Below are 23,964 nucleotides of genomic sequence, written 5' to 3' on the forward strand. Positions count from 1 at the left end.
ATAGCGCAGCATGCTTAGTTATTTCCTCATTGGGACAGACAGAGAATGAGAGGTGGGGCTGAGTGCCAGTGCCACTATATGCACCTGACTGCCGTAAATCACCGCCACAGCGGTCCCATCTTCATGCTGGAGATTTAATGAACTACCGCGGGCTTTTTATGCCTCTTAAGGCTCGCTGAGTGACCACTTTGTAGTTGTTCAGAAGAGAGGCGACGCTGCCTCTGCCCACTAAATCTTCCCTGTGCCACCGAGGATAAAATCTCCCTTTATTCATGGGCTATTTACCAGATCCAGATTTATTACGGGGGGTACTCTAACAAAAGGGGGGTGAGAGACAAAACCCCTCCTCCCCTCAAGGCAGGCTGGGATAGAGACCTGGGAGCCCAACGACTCATCCTCACTGGGCTTGTTTGGTGGTGGGGGGGTGGGTGTCTGCCTGTTTTTTTTTTTGTTTTTTTTATAGGGTAAAAGTGCAGTAGAGACCTCTATGTGCCCCCTCTTAATGAGTCCACTGTTGAGGGTGACAAATATGAAGCAGGTATACACGCTGTCTGGTAAAAACACACATATACTGAACCTTAAATTACACATTAATGCATGCAGGTGTTTCAAACAATATATAAGAGTAAAAATACTATGCACACATACACTATATGTTTATTATATATAAATATATATATATCATCTGTCCCCTCACTGACCTACGAGTACACGTTGCCATGGTAACAACTCTCTAAGCCCTCTTTTTTTTGTTGCCTGGCTGAGAGGTCATGGGTGATAGGTCAAAGAGATACTTATAGATACATGACCTTTGTGATAGCTTTGTCAAAAGACCTTAAAAAAACCCTTGAGATGTCTTCACTCCCTTAAGTACATACACGAAGGCACGTACAAATGCACACGCACACAGTTCTATACCGTATGCTGGCGTGGATAAGGTCTACACGCCCTGCACCCTTGGCTGAGCACAAAAACACCTTTCTGCATTACATTCCTCTGGCATTAAAGAGGCTAATGGCTAACACTAACAGCTCACCTGTCTATCCTCTGCAGTTTCACTGCTGCCTGCCACCACTTGTACCCTGCAGTTCATGGACTTTGTTGACCCAGCATTGACCCTGTTGCATTGTGTCTCCTTGTTCTTCTTGAATAGACCCTACACCCTCCTCCTCCGCCTCCCCTGTAAGGGAGGTACCCTTTCCACAGCTCCCAGTTCATACTTCGGTCTCTTTGTGTTTTTTCTGTTATTTCAGCTCTGTGCCAGGCTGATATCTGCCTGCAATCTGCATTAATACTTTATTTGAAGTTGTGCGATAACCAATATCAAAACCAATCACATGACAGTTTAATGTAACATCATACATAAAGCTAAATAGTTTAACAAAGTAGACTTGTGAACCTTTTAGTAACTTTTCTGTCCAACTTTCCCCAAGAAGAGGATCGCCCAAGACTGATCTCTCATTATGAAGATAATGCAGATCATATTTGCCTTGCAGCTAAAGACCATGGTGATGTCCTCTCTACCAGTGAAACAGCTCATGGACCTCGGGCCTCTATCCTGCTCTTTTAATGCAGTCTCTTTCACCTGTTTTCCCTCGTCTAATGTTTCACATGTTTTTCCTAATTTGATTAATCTTGAAATGTAATTAATCTTACTGTACTGTTCTTGTACTTTTGTTTTCTTGTACTTGTAGCTGTGTGCAGAGTTACAACGGATAACCTGCCTGACACATTCTATGCAGAGCTTGATGACCTTTTTCAGACAGAAGGCTTCCAAAACTGGGAAGAGTGCACATGCTTTCATGAAGCCCCTAAGAAACAGGTAATTATACATTTCATAGGTTAAACGTTTAACATTTACAGGTTCAGTGTGTAAGAGAAAATAAGATTTCCTGAGAAAGGAGTCCGCCATGTTTAACCACCATGTTTGTACAGTAGTTAAGAACGGACAGACTCAACACAGGATCTAGATAGAGACTTAGGTGTTTCCATTTCATGGCACCAGATAATTCAGCTCAGTTATTTGTGTTCAGATGTCATTGTGGTGGCCAATTGATTGGGACTGCTTAGGATTGGATTTGTTTAGTAAACTTGTCACAGTATTTAAATTTCCGAAGGAACATGATGTCCACACAAGATGTTCTCCATGCCCTTCCTGTGTATTTGAGTAAGGAAGTCTCTGGATTTTACAGAACACGTTTGGTAATTCTCTCTCTCCATTCTTTTAGGATGATTTGGACGAGCCAGATCTCGTGGATGGATCAGTTACCCTCCTTACAACCATCAACAACAATGCCATGAGTCCAGTAAACAACCACCCAGTGGAAATCTCTCTAGTCCTCAAAAGGTGATGCGATGGACAACCTCCACTGACTTGCTGATGCTGATTCCTGGCCTGATCTACTGTATGCACTACATCTCAGCTATCCCCAAGGACTGATCCCCAACTGACTATAAATTGTCACCCAGGCTGCAGACTCAAGAATGACTTTATGACACGTGTAGAAAGTTAAGATCTGAAAACGCAATAGTGGATTCAAGTGACTCACTCTGTTGGAGCATGAGCCACAACATTGCCCATGTTGACTACTGTTCAGCTGCATTCAAGCTACTCCACAAGGTGGCCCAAAGTACACGCTGCCTTTGTTCATGTAATTTCACATTTAACATTGTGACATGATAGTGCAGAGTTTATGAGCTATGCCTTTGTACATGTTGATGTGTGTGTACATGTTGAAGTTGATACCCCACAGTTTAGACAACCAGATGTGTGCCTCTGGCTAACGTGGCTAACGTGGTTGTGGGTGAGGAAGAAAGGGGATACACAGGCTGGCTGGGACCTAGCTTATGTGCTGAAGTTCTGTTTCTGTACTCAATTTTTGAATGTAAAATAGATTTTTTCTTTTTTAAGTTAGTAATGCTTAATGTACTCAAGGCAATCCGTTGCCACAAAAATTTATTTGGGGTAAATGATTTTAAATTTATGAAATCAAAGTTTTTAAGTTATGGTTAATTAAATTATTTGTAAAACAGAAAAATAAATATTGATTTTATTGAACATGAATAACTGTGTTTCTATACTTAAAATTATTCAGTTTCATAATTTATTTTATTGATGAGGTGAACAAATGTTTTGAGTTCTATAAACTGTATATTTACGTAGGCTTAATTAGTAATAAGACATGTCACACTAACTCAAAATATTTAAGCTCCTCCGACTTTTGAGTTCATTAACTCAAAAAAATGGTGGCAAACGATTGCCTTACTTTTTTGAGCACTGCTTACTTGTTCGGGTTTACAGTCTGTGCTTGTAAGCAAAAAGTCCTTACAGAGTTCAGCAGACTTTTCCAGCCTTGTCTGCCACTTTCTCATTAGCAGCATGAAAGAAGCCTGCCGGAAACTCCACTGGTGGACACAGCTGTGCGCTTTTGAGTCTGAGAAAAAGTTTTGCTCAATAAAAATTCATAAAAAAGCGAACAGATTAATTACTGAATTTGATCTCACTGGAGAAACTCTGAGAATTTAAAGTTAGCAGAGATAAGGGGGACATCAAACAACCACATGTGTTTGCTTGTTTTTAAAAAGCTGGGACTTGTTATCAGGGCTGGGCAGGACTTTAGGCTCCACACATCTTGTTGTTGTGGAGCCTTTCTAGTCTTGAGTGCTGAGGAGATGGGGGGGGGGGGGGGTTAATGGCAGTAGTGGTGTGTATATATGTGTGTGTGTGTATGATGGGGCTTGAACCCTGCTGCTAAACCCCCTCCTGCACAGGCAGAGGCCGGTGTCTGGATGGGTGCCAGAAGTTCTGAACTAATATTCACAATAATGTTCCTGCTCCAAGGGGCCAGCGACAGAAAACACTGTGGAGTTGTGCCAGCTTTTACTCCCCTCTTGTTCTCCTCTTTCCATTGCCCCTCCACACCTCCCTAAGCTCTGGGAGTCTCTCTTTCTGTAGTTCTACCCTTCTTGTTCTCTCTCTTTAAACATTTTTAAAGCTTATGGCGGAGTGAAGCGTGTTTGTTGATGTACTGCATGTGTGTGTTAGCTGCATCCCAACACAGTTGGTATGGTGCTATGGTACGTGGTATGTTATTTGCGTTGAACATATATACATATATACATCACTGAATCTTGTTGACGCACTAACAATTTTATTGTTGTATGGAACAATAAAATGTAACAAAATTACAACGCGCACACAAAATCTAAAAAGATTGGACACAATCAGATACATGCATGTTTACTGTAAATTTGACTATTTCTCTTTATTGATTAGGTATGTGTTTAGCAGAAAGTGTTAGTAGTTTTGTCTGAAATAACTGAGCAGGTTTAAATGTATTCAAGTAGATGATTTGGCATCAGTGGAGCTCTGTTAACTGTCTTATGTTGCTTCAGACATGCACATATCATAGCTGACTGCCAGACCGCTGTAATAGGTGACCAATAGCTGCACTTGTAATTAAGTTACCTCAGAGTTCTTTTTTTCAAAGATGTCTTCCTGTTATTTCTTCTCCCTGTACAGTACGTATGACATCAAGTCAAATCCCAAGGCTCACCTTAGTCAGTCTCCATATCTCACAGTTCCTAAATTCTCATCTAACACAACTGTGGTTCATGTACTTATGTGACCTGACCAGTGATCCCTGAATGGTAATTCTGTCTCAGACTCGTATTGAATATGGCCTTTGGCTCACTTCACAGCACACCAGTGGAAAACCAGTGTTTTATTACACTCTCTATATGTATGTGGAGCATGGAGACAGAGATGTACTGTATCTCCTCTGAGCCATCTCCTCTCACTACTCTTTATGGACCCTAATCACACCAGTGGCATTTATCTTAGCGTTGTGTGTGTGTTTGAATGCTTGTAGAATGTTGGTGTGTGCGGGTTGGGTTGCCTATGTCCATTTATGTGTCTGAATATGTGTGTGTGGGGGTACTTTGGTATGTCAAAGGCATGGTGCTGCTGCAGCTCACCTCCCTCAACCACCCTGCTGATTGTTCCATTGATGACAGAATGCATCAAACCCCCCGCACCCCAAAAAAACTGATGATGCTGTCGCGCCGAAATCCCTTTTGTAGCCTTACCATCGGGAATCACCATAAATAACAATGACATCATCCCATTCTTATCTATGGGACGCCCCGTGCTGATCGATAGCATGGCTCCTGCAGTGTAAATAGCTTCTAATGCCCCATCTTCCCCTTCAAATAGGTCTACATTATTTATGATGGCTGTTAGGTTACCAGTCCAGGACACAATTTATTTCACCCCACCCCTGCTCCTATTATACCATTGCTTTTGACTCTTGGTGGGAGATTGGGGGGGGGAGCATTCATCGCACACAGGAAAAAAGAAATACAGATGCCCGTGCTCACAGAAAGCACCCACAAACACACACGCACCTTAAACTCCTAGAGAGGTCCAAAAGGCTCATCACTGGGATGAGGTTGTGAGATGAGGAAGGAGAAGGAAGGAGGATGGAGGGAAAATGAGGAGGGGCGAAAGTGGACCTGTGTGCTGCCTGGTCCCACCCTGTGGTAACGATGGGACATCCGTTACTCAGATGACAGTGAGAGTGGCAGGCCTATTTGCGCGGCCGCCGGCGCGCTGTGACGGATTGGACAGACAGAGCGGTTGGAGGCTGCGTGGAAATGACAGGCTGCATTTCCATTTGGGTGAAAAATCTGGCTAACGTGGCTAACGTGGCTGTGGGTGAGGAAGAAAGGGGATACACGGGCTGGCTGGGACCTAGCTGGTTGGTCAGTCTACTTTTCAGTCTGTCTCTTCGGCCTATCTGTCTCTTTGCCTCGATTTTCTCTGTCTACTGATTTGTGCGCGCGACTGCCTGTCCGTTTGTCTTTCTGTGTGCTGCTGTCAGACACACACACATGAAAGCATGGCCAAACGTAAAAGAAAAATATTTCCACTCCTGATTTAAAAGAATGTTCATTTAAGTTACTCGGTGACAGCACCAGTCACAGGTATTAGAAGTTGACAAAGATTATATATACTATAGCTACCCCACACGCAGCCCCACACATAGGAGTAATACATTATGTTGTATAAAAGTATATGTGCAAGGATACGTGTGCATGTGAGGATGTATATGTTGGTCTGATTATGTTCACGGAGCTCTGCCAGCTCCATGCTGTTGGATTGAGAGACATGGCAGAGGATTACAGGAATTAAGTGTATCAACATAGACAGTTTATAACTCCTTCTCATAGACACTATAATAACACACCATTCCATATTCATCATTTAACACAAACACAAGACCATACACTAAGCAAGCAAGCCTTCCTGTGAAAACTTTTATGGCTAAAAGGTTGGGGTTTAGGGACTTATTTCACCAGGGGTGGAAAGACTTTTTGCTGAGGTGGACAGCTCACTAGTCAGAAAAGAGGGGCAGCAAAGTATTATTCTCCAAGCAAAACCCAGGGGTTTTGTGTGTGAGAACAGTCTGAGGAATGTTCATCCTCACGCCTCATTGGTGTTCTCATTGCTGCGCGCAGATCGAGCAGTGGAGATGGGACACCCTAGATTTACGGGACGTGTCAGAAGCTTCACATCCTCGGGCCCCCTGGGGCCAATCTCCTGTCTTGATCTGGCCTGCAAGGAAAACAGCCGTCCCTCACAGCCTGACAGTGAGGTGGAGCCATCCAAACACACAGGGAGGACGGAGACTGGTGGAAATGAGGAATTTAAAGGAGGGAGGTGGAGATGGAGGGACGGAGAGAGGCCACCTTTGGCGAGGGCCTGCGCGGCTCTAGCAGTCGGATCCTTCACACATCAGTACACAGTGATGAAATTGCCAAGTTGGGCTCCTGTAGAAACTGAACGCTGATGACTTTATCTTCGTGAAGTAACGTCAATGGGAAGTTTCCATGGTGACGCATATAAACAAACAGTGGCTGATCTGATCAAGCCGGCTGTTCAACAGGTGTTCACATTCAGTAGCTATTAGCTGGAGTTCCGTCATAGCCTTATTAAATGTACTTAATACGAGAGAAAGAAAGAGGATGTGTGTAAACTCTCTCTCTCTTCTCTCTCTTTCTCAGCATCGCTCATAAACCTCAGAATCCTCAAAGAGAGGAGAAGTTCTGGCTGCCTAAAGCCCACAAAGGCCTTTTTGTCCCCTGCAGGAACTGGTAGCTGTTCAGGAAGTTGAGCCCAGTGCCAGCAGGATGATTTATGGCTCTGTGTCCTGGGTGGTGGTTGGACCTGGTCCCACTGTCACTCAGGGCCAGAGAGAAGCACTGCATGGCCCAATCAGAGGCTGCCCAGAACTCTAAAGACATTACAATGCCTGTCATAAAGTGGCTTGGAGGGAAGGGAAGCAGCCATAAAACAGCTTGGAGAAAGAGAACAATTGGAGGAGAGAATACGGATGACACAAACGCTGCTCTCAAACCCTGGCTTGGTCTATCTTGGCATCCTCTCTTCTCCTCTTCTCTCTTGTTTTGGGCTGATGAGAAAGCGTAATTCGGGCTGAGAAATTGATTTTGCTATTTTTTCTCATCTGTGAAGGAGACGCTAACTCGTTAGGACTTCACAGGGTTTGCCAGGACTGGAGACAACAATTAGTTTGTTGGAGATGTCAGAAATGGCCACTGAGTTTTGCAGGAAGAAATCCTTTGTGACAGATTGGCGCTGACAGCACAGGCCGACGAGGAGGGAGCGACAGACTCCCAGAGCGCTCTGTATAGTGGAGGAACCTTTGGGCTGCATTAACCCTTATCTGTGAGCGCCGACGAACAAAGTTCCCTCACAGACTACCTGCTGTAGCCTGGAAAATCCTATTACAGACTGCAGGGGGACACTTGGGAACACTCCACCGGGAAATCTGTCTCCCTCGGCACGTACCAGAGACAGGACATCGAGTTCTCTCGCCACCTCCTCTGCTTATTCTGGCTCTCTTTCATTCACTCTGACTGATTTAGTCTCTCTCTTGTACTCTTCTCTCCCCTTTATCCGTCTTTGTCTCTCTTCTGCCTCATCTATCACTCTTGTTTTCACCCTGTCTAGTTGTCTAGTTTTGCCTATCCTATCTTCTCACAGACCACCCCCACTATTGTTGTGCATAAGCATGTTTTAAATGCCTTTTTTTCATCCCAGTCACCCCTGTTCCTCCACTCTCTCCCGGGAGGAGAAACACTATCTATTCCCCACCATCTTCGGTTGAGTGAGCTGCATTTATCTGTGGCTTCAAGGGTGACTGCCATGTAAAGCTCAATCCCCTGCCCCATGCTAAAGTTTAGAAAAATGTAATACAAAACACATGAGCGTACAGTATGCTCATGTCTAATCCAATATATCCCATAAGCATTCCCTTTTTATTGCTCAATTTACATCTTCAAACAATGAACAATGCTGGGTATGAAAAAGATACCCTGCAAAAGCTGCTGTAACGTAGTTAGAATAACATTCCTGGAGTCACCGTGAGTGTAAACAAGAAATGTAAGTCTGCAGAACGCAAATGAAGTCTGATTTGCAGCATATGTAGCCCATAGAGCTGCAGCGCTGAGAGTTCACTTTAGAGAGACCACTTGTAAGACGTAAGCAATATATTACATTTTGTAGCTGTTGTGTACCACTGCGCAATAATTTCTTGAATGAATTCTCAAGTCTCAAATGATTCAGATTGTGTTACTCTACAGCTGTATGAGTATGCACAGTAAAGTCTTCCCTTTTTTCAAAAGATTAGTATCCTCCACTTAGTTCTCATTATTTTAAAGGAATGCATGTTTATTCTGAATATAATTAAACATCCCCTGTAATTATGCAATGACAGAAATTGATGGACTGTATCATTATTATGCAACCTGAAAGCAATTACAAAACAATTATTGACCAGGATGTGATCCTGGGTTATTACCATGGTAATTAACCCCATTAAATACAAGAGCCACGCTAATTTAAAATGTGACCTTCAAACACTGTACAAATTATTAAGAAATACACTGTTAGTTAACAGGCGCTCTGTGCGACAGTAGACCAGAAAACTGCCTTTGACTGTAAACTGATGCTGTTGTGACTGGCTGGTCCTCAGGTGTGTGGGCAGGACAGCAGTGTTTACTAGTAAAGGAATAGTCGTGGCATACTTGTTTATCTTATTGTGTAATAATTTGTGTCAGGAAGCAGGATGCCATCACCTTATATGCAACCTGACCAACCTGATGTAGTCTTCCCTTCTGTCAATCATTTGCTCCTCAGACATCTTTGGCTTTTTGCACTTACTCCAGGCCACATTTGAGGTGAACAGACAGGGCCAGCTCACAAATATTGACTTTCCAATAACATGAGCGTACACAGCGGCCTATCATATGGCTTGAATTAAAGCATTATGACATAATAGAGCAAAGTCGGGGTTAAGACCTCATTACTGCCACCCGGGGCCTCTGCTTTCTCTCTCCCTCAACCTGGCAGCTCTCAGTTCTGGTTTTGGACCTGCTCCACTCTAATTGGAGCAGCAATATGGAGTAATTGGAAGAGGGGTACGGTGTTACTGGGCTGAATGTGGCCCGGCCTGCGTTTTTTAGCGCTTAAGCCAGTAATAAGCTCTCAAACCAGACCGCACCATCCCATTACCCTTTGAACTGCAGCGTGAAGACAGAGTTGAGATTTAAACATGTGAATAAACACAGACACACATGCACACGTTACACACACAGAGATGCACACTCCGTACGGGATTCATGGATTCATACGTACACGGAGATTGTGACTGTGTTTAGGTTGAAACAGCAGTGAGGGAGCTGGGGAGTGTCTGGCAAAGGCTAAGAGGACAGAAGGTCTTGGCTTGTGCCTGTTTGTGCAGCTCTGACCACAGACACAGAGAAAGTGGTTTCGTAGAGCAGTATTAGCTCTTGATTATTTGCGTTAACCGGTACTTAGATTTACTGCCTGCGTAATGTGATCTGACTGGTAGTTAAGCACTAGCAGCAACTCGGGGCAGGAAAGGCAGGACAGAGTTGCTGTTCCCTCTCGGTTTCCCCGGACTGGACCAATAAAAAGCCTGCAAGCTCTGCCCCTGAGTCGCTGTCTCTCCCTCTCTCGAACCCTCCCCATTGGGAAGACATTTGGAAACAATCAGTAGTGTGTTTTAAGGGAAGGCCCTTCCCCTATCAATCCCCCTAGATAAGGTATCTATGAGCCTGCTCTGTGGCCCCGCACACGGAATTCATCACCTCTGTTTCCTGTATGCTGTTTAGGGGTCCCCTCATTTTCACTCCTATCTGTGCAGAGTGCAGGGGGCACATTTCGTGTGCACATGTGTGTGTGTGTGTGTGTGTGTAAGTGAATCTAGTGGGTTTAATGTGTTGGTTTATATTTGCAGCTAACTGTGAGTATGCATGCACATTCCAAATATGCAGTGCTTATTTGTGTGTGTGTGTAAGTGAGTAATAGCACTTTTTTTCAGTATTTCTCCCCAGGGGAGCTCTGTAGACAGCTGACGAGGTGCGTTTGATTTGAGTGCTTCTAACCTGGGTGGAGTCAGTAGCTCTTGCACATTCCCCTCACTCGTTTCATAATGTTACCTCAGTACTTGAACCACATTTACTGCCGATAGAGTTGTAAATTCAAGGAGGATGGTTCACATTTTTACTCAAAAGTTTTCTCAGAACAGCCTGACCTTAAAAAAAAATGACTTCAAGGCTCTTTGGTAGGAAACATAAAAATCAGAATTCTTATGGTGAAATTAATTCAAGCTGGTAAACTTTGCTACATGCCATCCTCTCTTCTCTTCTACTTGTCCTTTCCTCTATAAATAATCAAATAACACAACTGCGAACCTTCAGCAAGTCTTACAGTGTACATGTTCCTCCATTGAGTATTCAGTGTGCTATAACAGCTGAGGAAAGATGATGTAAACGTGTTACAAGACACAAGCATTTATAACTCAGCTGACGAGTCAATGCACCTGCATATAAATTCCATTATATCTGTGCCTGTCTAGACGTTTGTCATTGTGTCATTAAGTTTGCCCTGCATGTGTTTCTGAACAGATCAGCCTTCTTTTTTGCAGCTCAGCGTGTGTGATGTGTGTTGTGACTCTCACCATGAGCCCTCAGCTAGTCAAATTTTTGTCTGCATCCCGACGGGTCAGATATAATGCGATGAAAAAAACATGCTCCCCCCTCTGAGCTTTTCAAACAGGTGAACTCCTCCTTCCTCATCCCTCTATTTCCCGACCTCCTTCTTCAGTGAAACAACCTTCTTCCATTCACTTCAGATCTAATAAGGCCTGTGACCTTTGCCCTGCTTGGACGGACCCCTGACGAGAGCCTCCTTCACCTGGTATTGTGCTGCTGGCTACACCTTCCAACTGGCATAGCCCCAACTCACGCCCGCCTTTGTCCTTCTGCAATTCACTCTGACTTTGTTCAGTTAGTTAACCTAGCTTCCCCTCCCTGCTGAGAACTCAGACAGAGAAAGAGGGAGGAGGAGGGTGTGAGAAGTAGAAGGTGGAGGAGGAGGGGGAAATCAGAAATTTGTATAGTTTTTTTTCTGTCCTCTTTAACCAGGAGAGAAGAGAAGCCTCTGGACAAAGTGGAGGATTTGACTGACCCTGCACTCATAGGGGAACCCTCTCACACTTCATCTTACACTCTCTCTTCATGAATGTGCCTCATCTTCTCTCGCTCCTCTCACATAAGATTAGAACATCAGTAGCCCCCCCCCTCCACACACCCACTCAAACACACACACACACACACACAAACAGACACACACAAGCCTCAACCAGCACCAACAAACAACAGATTAACCCGAAGAAAGGGATTACCAATCAACTGAGAGGCAGGGAGATGGACCCCCAGCTTGTTTTGTCTTTGGGATTTTGAAAGGACATCACTCCTGTCCAAGACAATCAAGCTCCAGTTACACTGAATGGGGAGCTCATCTCCCTCACAGACACCGGGAGAGACAAAAGCAGGCACAGACACACGCGGCTGAAGGCATTATGGGGATGTTTTAACAGAGGGGAGGCTGCACGCTTTGCACCATGTGAAGGAAGTTAGAGGCCAGGGGTATTTTTGGTAGCTCAGCAGGTTAAGGCACATGGTATTTACTCAGCAGGACTCCGGCCAATACAATTCAATCAGTTTTTGAATAGCTTAAATAGAAAACCACGTACACAATGCTGTATATGACAGTTAATGAAAAATAGCTGACTGTGACTGATTGTTGCGACATATGTGAGAATAATATATAAAAGATGAATATTTGAAATGAATGTGTTAATCAAGGTGGGAAAGATGTGATACAGTGTGAAGTGTTGAAGTGTTACCCTACCGCTAGATAAGAATGTCGATACAGGACGATTCTGCAAAACCTGTTGTCCATTGTAGCAACATCATGGATGAGGTTAAGGAAAGAATTAAGGCTGGAAGTTAGACTTTGCTTATCGGTATAGGTCAGCTTCTAAGCAGGACAATGACGACACACTCTAGATATTAACTGCTAAAGACTATGTTAGGACATATGAACTACAAAAGTATTGGAAAAATGCACTTCACCTCAAGTCCATCCTACACACTCAGACCTCTTCCAGCAAAGCCCTTGTGCCCATCACTATATTTGGTCCTACTGTCAGATCTACCCACCAACATGCCCCAACTACTCATCTTACATAGTTCAGAAACATTGCTGTGCTTTACAAATAGAGAAGGTAAAATGAAAGGATATGCGTTTCCTCAGTAGTACAGCTCTCATAAATCCACATGGTGACACATTTCCCTCCTCACACTATCTGCTCAACCACAACTGATTTTAATGGTCTTTATTGTCTTCTTTACAATTCATTAGGTGCCAATGAGACCCAAGTGTATGCTGTGAACGGCTCCGTCATTATTACACACAGTGTCTCAGCAGCCGGTTAGTGCTCTTCTCATGAGAGAAAACAGGTCCCACAATGATGTCAGCGCAGCCGTTGTGTTCATGTAGCACAATGCATTGACAACCGCCATTCACATGGCCTTTGCAGACGCAGGACTTTTTTCATTTTGAATTTCTAAAAACTATATGTGTGTGTACGTGTGTGAGAAAATGTGAAGATGTGTGTCCATTGAGAGGTGCGTGAGTGACAGAGAGGTTCATCCCTAGCGCCTGCCTTTCTAAGCACTGCTGTGGGCAGGGCCATCTCCGCTGACAGTGGATGGGATGTGGCAGGGGCTCGGGGATTAAGGGGCTTTTAGCCAGGACTGAGAGTGGCTCTTTCTGCCTGTGACAGAGAGAGGTGACGGGCCGTCAGCGCACAGGGGACAGGCGGACAGCCAGCCAGAGACATCTGCATTCATTCAGGACAGCGGCTTATCCGTGCACAAAAAACACGCCCTCTTGAAACGCCCTCCATCCACACTCTCACACTCTGTCTTGCGCACACATGCACGTATGCACACACAACTGCGTGTGTGGACACACACGCAACACACAGACTCACAAAACACTGAATCCAGGATCGACCTTTGCTGGAGTTCACACTGTCTGTGCACATAAAAGGCAAAATGGCAAAACATTAACTTGAACTACAGCTGCAAGGCTGCCCGAAAACAAAAATATCTAACTGCATGTCTGCCGTTTTTTAAAAAAATATGACAAACAGTTCTATAACTACAGGCTCTCTAGGTTAACGTTTCATCATAAAAATGTCTTCTGATCCAACACTTAGTAATACAAACACAGATGTATTTTTTTTCTCAGTAGATCATTAGGAATGCAGGGTTTTCAACCGAAGACAGGATAAATGATGGGGCTCCTCCCGGCCAGGCATCTGCCTGTCCTCCTTCCATCCTCCCATCCTCTCATGGCCAGGAGGTTCAGGAGACAGGCAGAGCCAGGAAAGGCCCTGCCCAGCCACCTAATCCTCTACTCCCATTCACCATCACTGCTAATCTCTTTGACCACCTCCCCACCGCCACCACTATCACCAACACTATTGCCTGCACCTCCACCTCCGCCTCTCACTCAAGAGGTGCACAAAGGCTCTAAGCGCCCCTGTCCCGCCCCACTCACCATCCCAACCCTTCTCGCACCCCTAACCTGCCCCGCCCATCGCTCCTACAGCAGGAGGCACTGAGATTTCTAAGCCCAGGACCCATAATCCCGTGGGGCTGTGAGTTTGGGTGAGCCCAAAGGCTCATTGAGTGCTGTATAACTCTCTCCCGGACTCTAACTCTCTGTCTTATTGTTGCTGCTGCTGAGAAGAGGACAGACACAAATGGAGTTTGAATTTCAATGTGCCTAACGACTCAGAGAGAGAGACAGCAGAATATGGACTGGTGGGCATCCAGGCGTAAAGAGTATTTTCAAGGAAGCCATGGAGAAACACATGCAAATACTGTGGGCAAGTGCAGGACACCTCATCCTTATTCTGTCACATGAAAGATGGAATGCAATATTTTGTGAAGTTATAAAATAAATTCTGGGAAAACAAATCAAGTACTGAACCCTTTTTATCATTTATTATTTTTGAGCTGTTGAACATGAATTCAAGCCAAGACCATACGCTAAACTTTGGTAATAAAATGGGTCACCAGCTTTGTTCTGGTCTGATGTGGTTCCAGGGAGACATGGAAATATTCACTTGGGTTGAAGGGTCACTTCACTTTCCGTTTAGATATTCAAAGCCATTCGGATTCATTTCAGAACTTTCATATTTTTTTTAGGTTAGGTGTTTATTCTATTATAAACACAAATGTTATTACAAAGCCCTTGTTGTTTAATTCCAATTACATTTGAATTACTCAAACTGAAAGCAAACCTTCAGTCAAAAAAAGTCAGTTGTGTTAGATTTAACAAAACTAATATATAAAACACGCTGTGCATGCAGATCCTCTCGTACCTAAAAGGCTTTGGCGGATCTCCATTGTTTTTATCCTTCACTGAGAAAATCCTCTTTTGGATAGGATGCCACTCTTTCTTAACTGATGCCGGACTTCATTTTTTAATTTTTTTTATTTATATTGATGCAGAAAACATCATCTGATTAAATGAATAAATACACACATGTCATAAAGTCATAAACTTGCTAAAAGCACGCAGTAATAGATTTGTCTCAGCTTGCACACTCACGCAGACACACACGTCAGCGTACGACTACTGGCACAGTCAGCACTCTGGTTCTGCATACGACAGTGTAGGTGAGCGTCTCAGCCTGACAGACCGCTCACTGCTGCCTCTCTACCTCTTATTTACCGAAGCTATCTTTCCCATAAGTCACCATTCCTGTATTCATAAAGCATCATGGACGCCATAACTCACTCTTCCCCTTTATGAATAAAGCCCCCAAATTTATGGTGATGGCGCTGAGGAGCGCTGGCCTCCCTGGTGACAAACTTCCCCCAGTCTGTCACCACTGGCCTGGGCCGCTCAGGGCCCTTCATCAAACGCTCCAGATGGGAGCGCCACTTTAGCGTTCCCCGGCTGGTGACATCACCTTGCTGCGCCGCACAGAATTGATGATGAAAGCAAACGTATCTATCTTAACTCACATTTACCAAATCAATTTTATTTTTACAGACCCTCCGCAGGCTTATTGGCATATTGACGGTTTGCAGGCGGGAGGGGGCGTGAGCAATGGGCGAGGGATGGTAAACGGGTGGGCATGGGAGGAGAGGGGGGGTCAGGAGGGCTTAATGGCGTTTACCATATTTAATGCAGAGGGATGTCATCACTGAATATCCATTCTGAATAATGTGGCATTTCATCATAAATTCTTTACAACTTATTTACTTAATGGAAAGAGTTATGGCTCGCTGTCAGGGTGGTAATTAAACATTGTGATACAGTGCTGCCTCGCCAGGATCCCATCTTTCCCCTCTATCCCCCCACCCGCCTGCCCCAAGACACACACACATGCACACTCACATCTCAGCTCAGCTTTTTAAATACATATTATTATTCAAGCGCCCCATAAATTACTACCGGATTAAAATTCATGAAACCTCTTTTTTCTTTATTTCCTTCCCTGGGAAAAAAAGAATAACCCGGAGAGCTTGTTCAACCGGCTGTAAATCTCTTCAGGAGGGACAGAGACTTATTATCAAGATTTTGTCTTATGAAAATGGGCACAAATGAAGAGTTTTTCCTCACTTCTATTAAGGAGACATTTATGTATTGCATCTAACCCGGCAGTTGATAATGAGGGAGAAGTTGTTTCCTGCAGAAATGTAGTCCAGAGTGAAAAAAAAGGGGGAAAAAAAAGAGAAATTTATTTTGGTTTGGTCCGAGCCAAAACCACTGAGTCAGAGTTGATGGGATGGAGTAATGCTCTATGATGCAAACCCAGAGAGCACCAGTCCAAATCCAAAACTATTTATATGAGCTGAATGTTGATACTTTACCAACACGTTCTCAGTCAGTTTTAAAGTGTAGGATTAAAACGGATACACGGGTTGAGGGAACTCTGAGCGAAAGAATGCTGCATTGAACCGTCTTTTCATTTAAACCTGCGACTTTACACTTTATGAACCGCATGGTCAGTGATTCTTAATCAGCTTGCTTCTGTCCTACAAAGGGACAAAGGCCTGAATATGAAGGTCCAAATCCTAACATCCAAATTAGAGAGGATCTATTTCAGGAGACTAAATGAGGGTGATTCTCTGCCAGACCCTTATTCTTGCTCCATAAAACCAAACTAGCCTGACACTGACAGAGACCACATCTAACCTTTGACCTTGTCCTGTGACCCAGCCTTCGATTTTTTTGTGCCGGCTGACCAATATGTGATTTGCCGATGGCCGCACTGGGTCCCTAACCAGGATGAAAAGGGGATTTATGGCTTTTCATTTTAATTGAGTTAAGAGCACAACCTCGACTCCCTTTCTTTCAATGGCACTGAGCTAACATTACATCACTGGGCAACAAACGGCAACAACAGCCTTGTGGTCACTGGGCTAAATGTGAACATGACGCCATGGGAGGAAATAAAAAGAGGACTGATGTGAATGCTACAGTGTATATCGGCCAAGGAAACCCCCCCTTGTCAGAAAGTGTGTTACTACTGTTGCAGAAAAGCCCCGTAGCTGCAATTTCCATGTGTATACTTGACCCAATGCTAAGCTGCTCTGTTACATGTAGAGAAAATTTCTTTACCCAAGCTGCAATCTGCAATTAAACCATTGGTGGCCGCTGTAAAAGAAATGCCTGTTTTCTGAAGTCTTGAAATGTAATAGCTGCAGAGAACTTAATGAAACATTCATTTCTGTCAATCATCTATGTGTATGAAGGTACCAACTTCATTTGTTTTGTTCCTACCTCCCAGCCTTGAGCGGGGTCTCGAAGACAAGGCCTGTGCTCTCCTTCATATGGTCCAAAGCGCTCCCCGATGTTTACCCTCCTGCGGCTCCAGATGCCCAGGCCTCCGCCTGGAACTGCTGACTCTCGCAGTTCAAAGTCCAGGGGAATGGTCAAATCTTCTTGGGGTAAAAAGATGCTCTGCTGTTGGAACAACAAGGGATCCTGGGGTGAAGCCTCATCATCAGAGAGTGGAGGGGATGCTGGGTCCTCTGCCAGGGTCGAAGAAGGCGCAGGATCACCAGAGCCACATACATCATCTAAGATGTCGGACGGGTAAAGGGCAAACTCATCATCACCATCACCTGTGAAAGGACAGAAAGAGTCTCGATGTGAGGGCGATGCTCAGGGACAACGTTGTGATTGTTGGATTAACACATACAGCAGACATCAGGTTATTTTTCAGTGCCCTTTAAGAAGTCACTCAACACTGACAATCGTTTCAAAGAAACCTCTTGTCTTCATTTTAGGGGGACAAACTAATGACCAACCAAGGAGGACAAATGAGTAAAACCCACAAAGTGTCCATGTATTACTCCGATCACTTCAAATAAACAGCAGAAGGTCCTACAGGTACAGAATAACATGGTGTCATGTGACAAAGCCTTCATTCTATTTACACTGAGGTCAGTATTACATTGTTTCTGATGCTTTCCTTGTTTATAATTTCTAATTATTTTCAATGTCCATTGTCCCTGACCTATAAAACCTCAGACAGATACACCTTAATTCACATCAAAATTTCAAACAAGATGTTAAAAACATGTCAAAAACATGCTACGCCTACAGCAACAACATGGTATGTTTGCCACTTTTTTGAGCTGATGCCAAGCAGGGTCTGCTAAGCATTGTACTACTCCGACTGTTTTATATTTCCTTTTCCTGAACTCTTTCTCCGCTGTACAGTGAAAACAGAGGGAAGCGTACTGGGGTTAATTGTGAATAGAGTGAAACAGGACATCGAAGTATGACCCTTGAACCCACACTGGGCTTCTTCAGAGTGGCACACGTGGCTGGTGGAGCTAAATGGTGGGAGAGGGATTCAGGGTGTTGACACAGTGGAGCAAAGTAACATGATATGGAGGTCTTAAGGGTCTGGTGTATAGGATTTAGAGGGGTTTACTGGCAGAATGTGGCAGAAATGGAATATAATATTCAGTATGTTCAGTAAGTATGTTCGCATTACTGTATAATCACCTGAAACAAGAACTGTTGTGTTTTAGTTCAACTAGAACAAGATATTTTTACACACAGAGGGAGGGGCCCCTCTTCAGAGAGTCTGCCATGTTTCACCACCATGTTTCTACAGAAGCCCAGAACAGACAAACTGGCCGCCATGAAAGTGAGGGCAACTTGAGGGGTATTCAGTTGGTTCTTCAATCTGCAGCCTCACTGCAGGATGCCACTAAATCCTACATACTGAACCCTGAAGAAATGATACTGAAGTGATTTGCCTCTGGAATAGGTGAAAATCAGAAAAACAGACAAGTCAACGTACAAAAAATCAGACAGGTCACCAAATGAGCAAAGACACTCAAAGCCGGAAATGATTCGCAGGAAGCTGCTGCTCCCCCAGCGTGCATCTGAGATGGGTTGTACATAACGCAGGCTGACAGGGCACGGGGAGAGGGGGCTCTGCTAATGAGGCTCCACAACCCATCCCTGGGATGAGGAACATTCCTGAAGGGCTGCCTGTGTGACACTGTACCGCTGCGCTGTCAGCCATGGAACCTTTGATGCACACAGATACACGCACACACTTCTTGTTCACTGGCCATGAAGTAACCGTGCTTCTGATTGACTGAATGGGTCACTGTGATTGGCCACAGGTGGTCATAAACTAACCTGAGAGATTAACTCAAGACCTGGACAGAATCACTGAACTTTTTCCATGTGCTCTCACCTTTAAACTCGACACATTACTTGAAGCACCAGATAAGCTAAGTGTATTGTATATAAATATCCTGTGCAGCTTCCACTTTGGCAAGGTCAAAGCACAATGTCTGGTGAAAAGGAATGCAAAACTGTCAACTACTGCATAAGTAGCACATGAGCTGTTTTCCTCTCCCAGTTGAAAATCATAATTCCTGTCAAAAAGTGTGTTTGCTGTGGCAGAAAAAAATCTATGCATGAACACAGTGTGCTGAATCAGCTGTGAATTAGAAATATCTTGGTGTGATTTCTGTGTTATGCAGTACATGTGTGTATCCGTCGAACCTGATCTACAACTTAAGTATTTATCATAGTCATTCCCTGCAGCAATATGCGATCACAGTGTCTGTGCAACAACTGTGTTTGACACACACACTGTGTGGGCACAGCGTGTTTGAGAGGAAAGTCTTTTAAAGACTCGGCTGAGCCGGGCCGGGCATGAAACCCAATGTGGCTGTGGGAGTCAATGTAATGATTTTCAGCACGGAGACTGTGTAACGCGGTTATAGACCTGAATGTGAAGCTTGCCATATGGTAGAGGGACACAAGCTTTTAAAGGTAACCGTATCCCTCCATTGCTGTTTCTCCTCTGACATTTCCCCCCTCACACTGGTCTCCAAGTTTATATTTGATTTAGACCAGAAATTCCCCCTGTCCAGTGGACTCAACAAGAGCATTTCAGCTCATAAACATATATGTTTCTGTAAGGTAAACGTTAGCCGAAAGCAAATATGCTATGTTCAGAGTTTCAAAAATTGTGGTTTCATGTGCAGATGATTGATAAGTCACCGCAGCTCTGCTTAGGCATGTGGGGCAGTGCGGACAGCGAACATAGATGATTAGCTCAGTGTATGTGTGTGTACGTGCGTGCATTTCTGTGTGTCTCTGCCTACTTAAAGCAAATAGTCCTGTTTGTTTGTACAGTAATGGACATTACTTCATCATTGCAAGCTGACGCCCTTCATCAAAGAGGGAGTGCTAAAAGAATTCTGGGTAGTGAAGGGGAACTCCAGCTGGGAGCAGCATTGTGACTTCGACTGTATTATTACGGAGATGGTACATCATGATAGCACAAGAAAAAAAAAAAGAAGCAAAACTTTGATGTTGACGAATGTGAAAGACAACACAAAAGATTAAGTGCAAAATAATGAGGAAAACAATATTATCTACCCATCAAAATCACTCAGGAATATGTGAAAACACATCGTAAAGCGTAAACACAGATATGCACACACGCGCGTATATATCCCATGTATTTAAATGTTCGCACTTGACGCCAAATTCATTAATTTTTATTAAGAGGGAAAACATTTGTTCCCGGGCCTGCTATCTGCATGGGTGGAATGATTTTCACCTCTGCCACGAGGTGTTGGGCGGACTCATACATCACACGATTACCCCGAGCAGCGAGCAGGGCCGCCATCATCAGGGAGTGAATTAAAGATGATAGAAAGAGCTATTAATCACTGTGACAAAGCCCCTAATGGAGGTGTGACCCAGCCACTGCTGACGGGACGGCAAGGGGACGCACCCACGGGACAAATGGATACATATGTTTACAGAGAGAAATAACCTACCTGTGGACATAGCTACCCCCCCACTCATTTTTTCCCTGCGCTGCTGTAAACTCTACGACTATAACCTGCTTGTTTTAAGTGATATTAACTTGTAGGTGTGATAATCTTTTATATAACATAATAAAGGCACTCACATATTTTTGGAAAAAAAAGTAGTGATGTGTAGTATGGATTTATTGCATAAATATTTATGGAAAGCTAAAAAATATTTTGCAGACAGCAACAACAGTTTGTTTTATGATCCTGTTCCTCCACTGTATATCTGCTTATAGTTTACAATGCCAGACAGGCTACACTGCAAGGTGTAAGGTGAGAACATTATTCATCCACTTATCCCGCGCCCAATTCACAGATCACTACATCTAGCCGGATAGCGAGGTCTAACAGTTGACTGATGGGGTTTTAGATCATGAAATATGGAAATGAACTCCTCACCTTACGAGGACTGGTCCTGATGCTTATGCATCATTTGTTGCCTGTGATAACAGACAAATGGGAAGGGGGGTTACCCTTGTACCGCAGGTCAAACATAATCACACATGATTCCCTCCATTAGTCATCACATCCAAATTCTGAGATGGCGCTCTTCATCATTCCCCTGCTTTCTATTTTTTTTGTATATTATTATATTAAGTATATTTTTTTTTTATCATGGTTAATGCACTGCTGCTAAACTAACTTGAGAATTGTTTGGAGAATTCAGTGTGTGAGGGGTTAAAGGGGGATGATTGCTATTACTGTATTTTGATTCATTTGCCTGAAAAATGGGGATGCCCTGAGGGAGATGCAGGCGTAGACATCTGGGAGAGACAACTCACTGTGACTGAAGTCAAAAGAAAATAAAAAATAATTAGCTTTCATTTGGTTAATTTTAACGCTCTCACAGCTACTGCCAAACAGAAAATGGCTGCTGTTGATTTGCTAAGCACTGTTAATTACAGTGCATCAGTTTGTGTCGAGATTCCCTCAGCAGGGTGTATAGAACAGTGTTTGGAGCCTCATGCCCTCGGGAGAGGCAATAAGCTTCCTAATTAACTCTGTCTTTGTGCTTAATGGAGGCCTTAGTGCCGCTTTTGGGGAGTCTTTTGGTATGTGGGTCCGTTGGGGTGACTGTGCTACTGAGTGATACAAACCACACACTTATAGCTTTGGGTAGCCATACACAGTTTTGGACCATTGTCCATAATTTATCTCTCAATATTTGCTTCTTCAACCAAACATAAAGAGTGAAATTTCCAAATAAACTAGGATGTTTGTCAAAGTTGTCAGATTTGTAAAATATCCTCTAAAATAGACATGATAAAAAAATGGATTTCCCTGTTGCTTATTGAACCCTGGGAAATCTTACATCATGGCACTGAGGAAGTCATAATTAGGGACAAAAACAGGAAATGCTGCAGGTACTGCAGCACCATACATGCAATTGTATTCACAAATCTGCACATTCATACGCTCACAAACAGGCACTCATATTGTCTAAATTGTTTAAGCTCGTGCACACACACACACACACACACACACACACACACACACACACAAAAGAGTAACAAGAGCAGAGTTCTTTACACAGTCTTAATTAATGAGAGCATTGTCTATGTTTTTTCACCCCTGTGTTAGTCAACTGCTCCCCGTTCCAAATGGAAAACACTCCATTAAGGGCTCTGGGCCGAGTTACCAATTAACATCGCACAACAAACTGAAACTTAGAGCTGGTCCCTCTGTGCACACACGCAGACACCTAATTAATTAGCATTAGTTGTGATTAATAATGAGGGTCCTTTAATGGTAAATCTGCAGCTCCGATGGCAGGCTGACACAACAAAGGCGTCTGTGTGCGCGGCAGGATTTATCTGGGGAGCTGCTCGGGGATTTTAACATGTTTCTCACAGGCCTGACAAATGGCCTATTAATTATCTAATGTTGTCTGACAACAGCCGCTTGATAAAGATGTATGTTTGGACAGAGTGAGGAGGGGAAGATACAGCAGAGGAAAAGAGAGAGAGAGGTGTGTGTGTGTGTGTGTGTGTGTGTGTGTGTGTGTGGGGTGTGTGTGTTTGCATAAAGGAAGAAAAAATAAAGTATGTGAAAGTGAGGGCACACATTCACACAATTTTAGGCTACTGAGCGATCCACACATGCATACAAACACAATGTAGCATGTTCTCTTCGTGATATATTTGTATCAAAAGACAAATTGCTGCTTCTACTTCTGCAGTTCTTTGGGATAATCAATATGAAGGATTAACAAACTACATTTATTTTTAATGAAATGCAAATGAATGAAGTCTTGATGAACACAGAGATGGATGTGCAACACACACACACACACACACACACACACACACACACACACAGTTAACGTACGTTAAAACCACAATCAATATCATCAACGAGGAAGCCTCGACATCAACCCAACCCCTTCATATCATTAACTCTCTAACAACATGGAGCATATGTTCATCTCTCTCTCACTCTGCCTGATTCAATCTCAGTCCTGACTGTAATTTGCAGAGTTTATCTTCTGCCTGTATGTTGACAGGTGTTCCTAAGTGGGATGCCAGTTGCCAAACGATTTTTATGATAGTTTTAGCCCTGCATTTGGCCTAATGAGATAGGATCCCAGTCGGACGCTAAGTCACGCCTGTCAAATGTAAAGCAAACAGAATAACAACCCGGCGCTCACATTGTTTCCACAAGCCATACATCAGCCGAGGCGTAGAGGGAGGGCTTTCCCCGGATCACACACTGACCCCGGGATGGAGAAGATGGGGAAAGAGTGGGAGAAAAGGAAAGAGGCCTGGGGGGACATGGGAGAGGGGAAGGATGATGGGATAGGATAATACTGGAAGTTTGTGTTTGTGTCTCTCCATATTCTATGTGTGCTTATTCTGATGTGCGAGTGTGTTATCATCTCCAAATACACGTTTGGAAACGTAGAGAGAATGTGTTGACAAAGGTCATTAATCCCATCATCTCTTCTGTCTTCGCTTGTGGTTCAATCCCGACATGGTAACCCCCCACCCCTCCGCGAAACATGTCACACATCCTAAGCTTTTTGATTTGTTTGCTCTGGTCACCTGTGCACTTCCTTTCATCTATCTTCCTGTTCCTCCATGCTAATCCCTCTATCTTTGTAAACGACAACAACAGTGA

General features: G+C 43.9%; 1 protein-coding gene across 13 annotated transcripts in view; it reads right to left on the bottom strand.

Moving 5' to 3' along the window:
- Nucleotides 1-23,964, bottom strand: part of mecom (MDS1 and EVI1 complex locus) — a 136,465-nt gene that overhangs the window by 73,445 nt on the left and 39,056 nt on the right. For all 13 annotated transcript variants that reach the window (XM_027280594.1, XM_010751996.3, XM_019253075.2 and 10 more), the window contains exon 2: nucleotides 17,264-17,607. Coding sequence is in view for 12 of the 13 variants with exons in the window: in XM_010751996.3 (XP_010750298.3) it covers nucleotides 17,264-17,607 (344 nt within the window). In the remaining variant the exon portion in view is untranslated. The remainder of the gene's footprint in view (nucleotides 1-17,263; nucleotides 17,608-23,964) is intronic.

The sequence above is a fragment of the Larimichthys crocea genome, chromosome VII (assembly GCF_000972845.2).
Source record: "Larimichthys crocea isolate SSNF chromosome VII, L_crocea_2.0, whole genome shotgun sequence".
Lineage (NCBI taxonomy): Eukaryota > Metazoa > Chordata > Actinopteri > Sciaenidae > Larimichthys > Larimichthys crocea.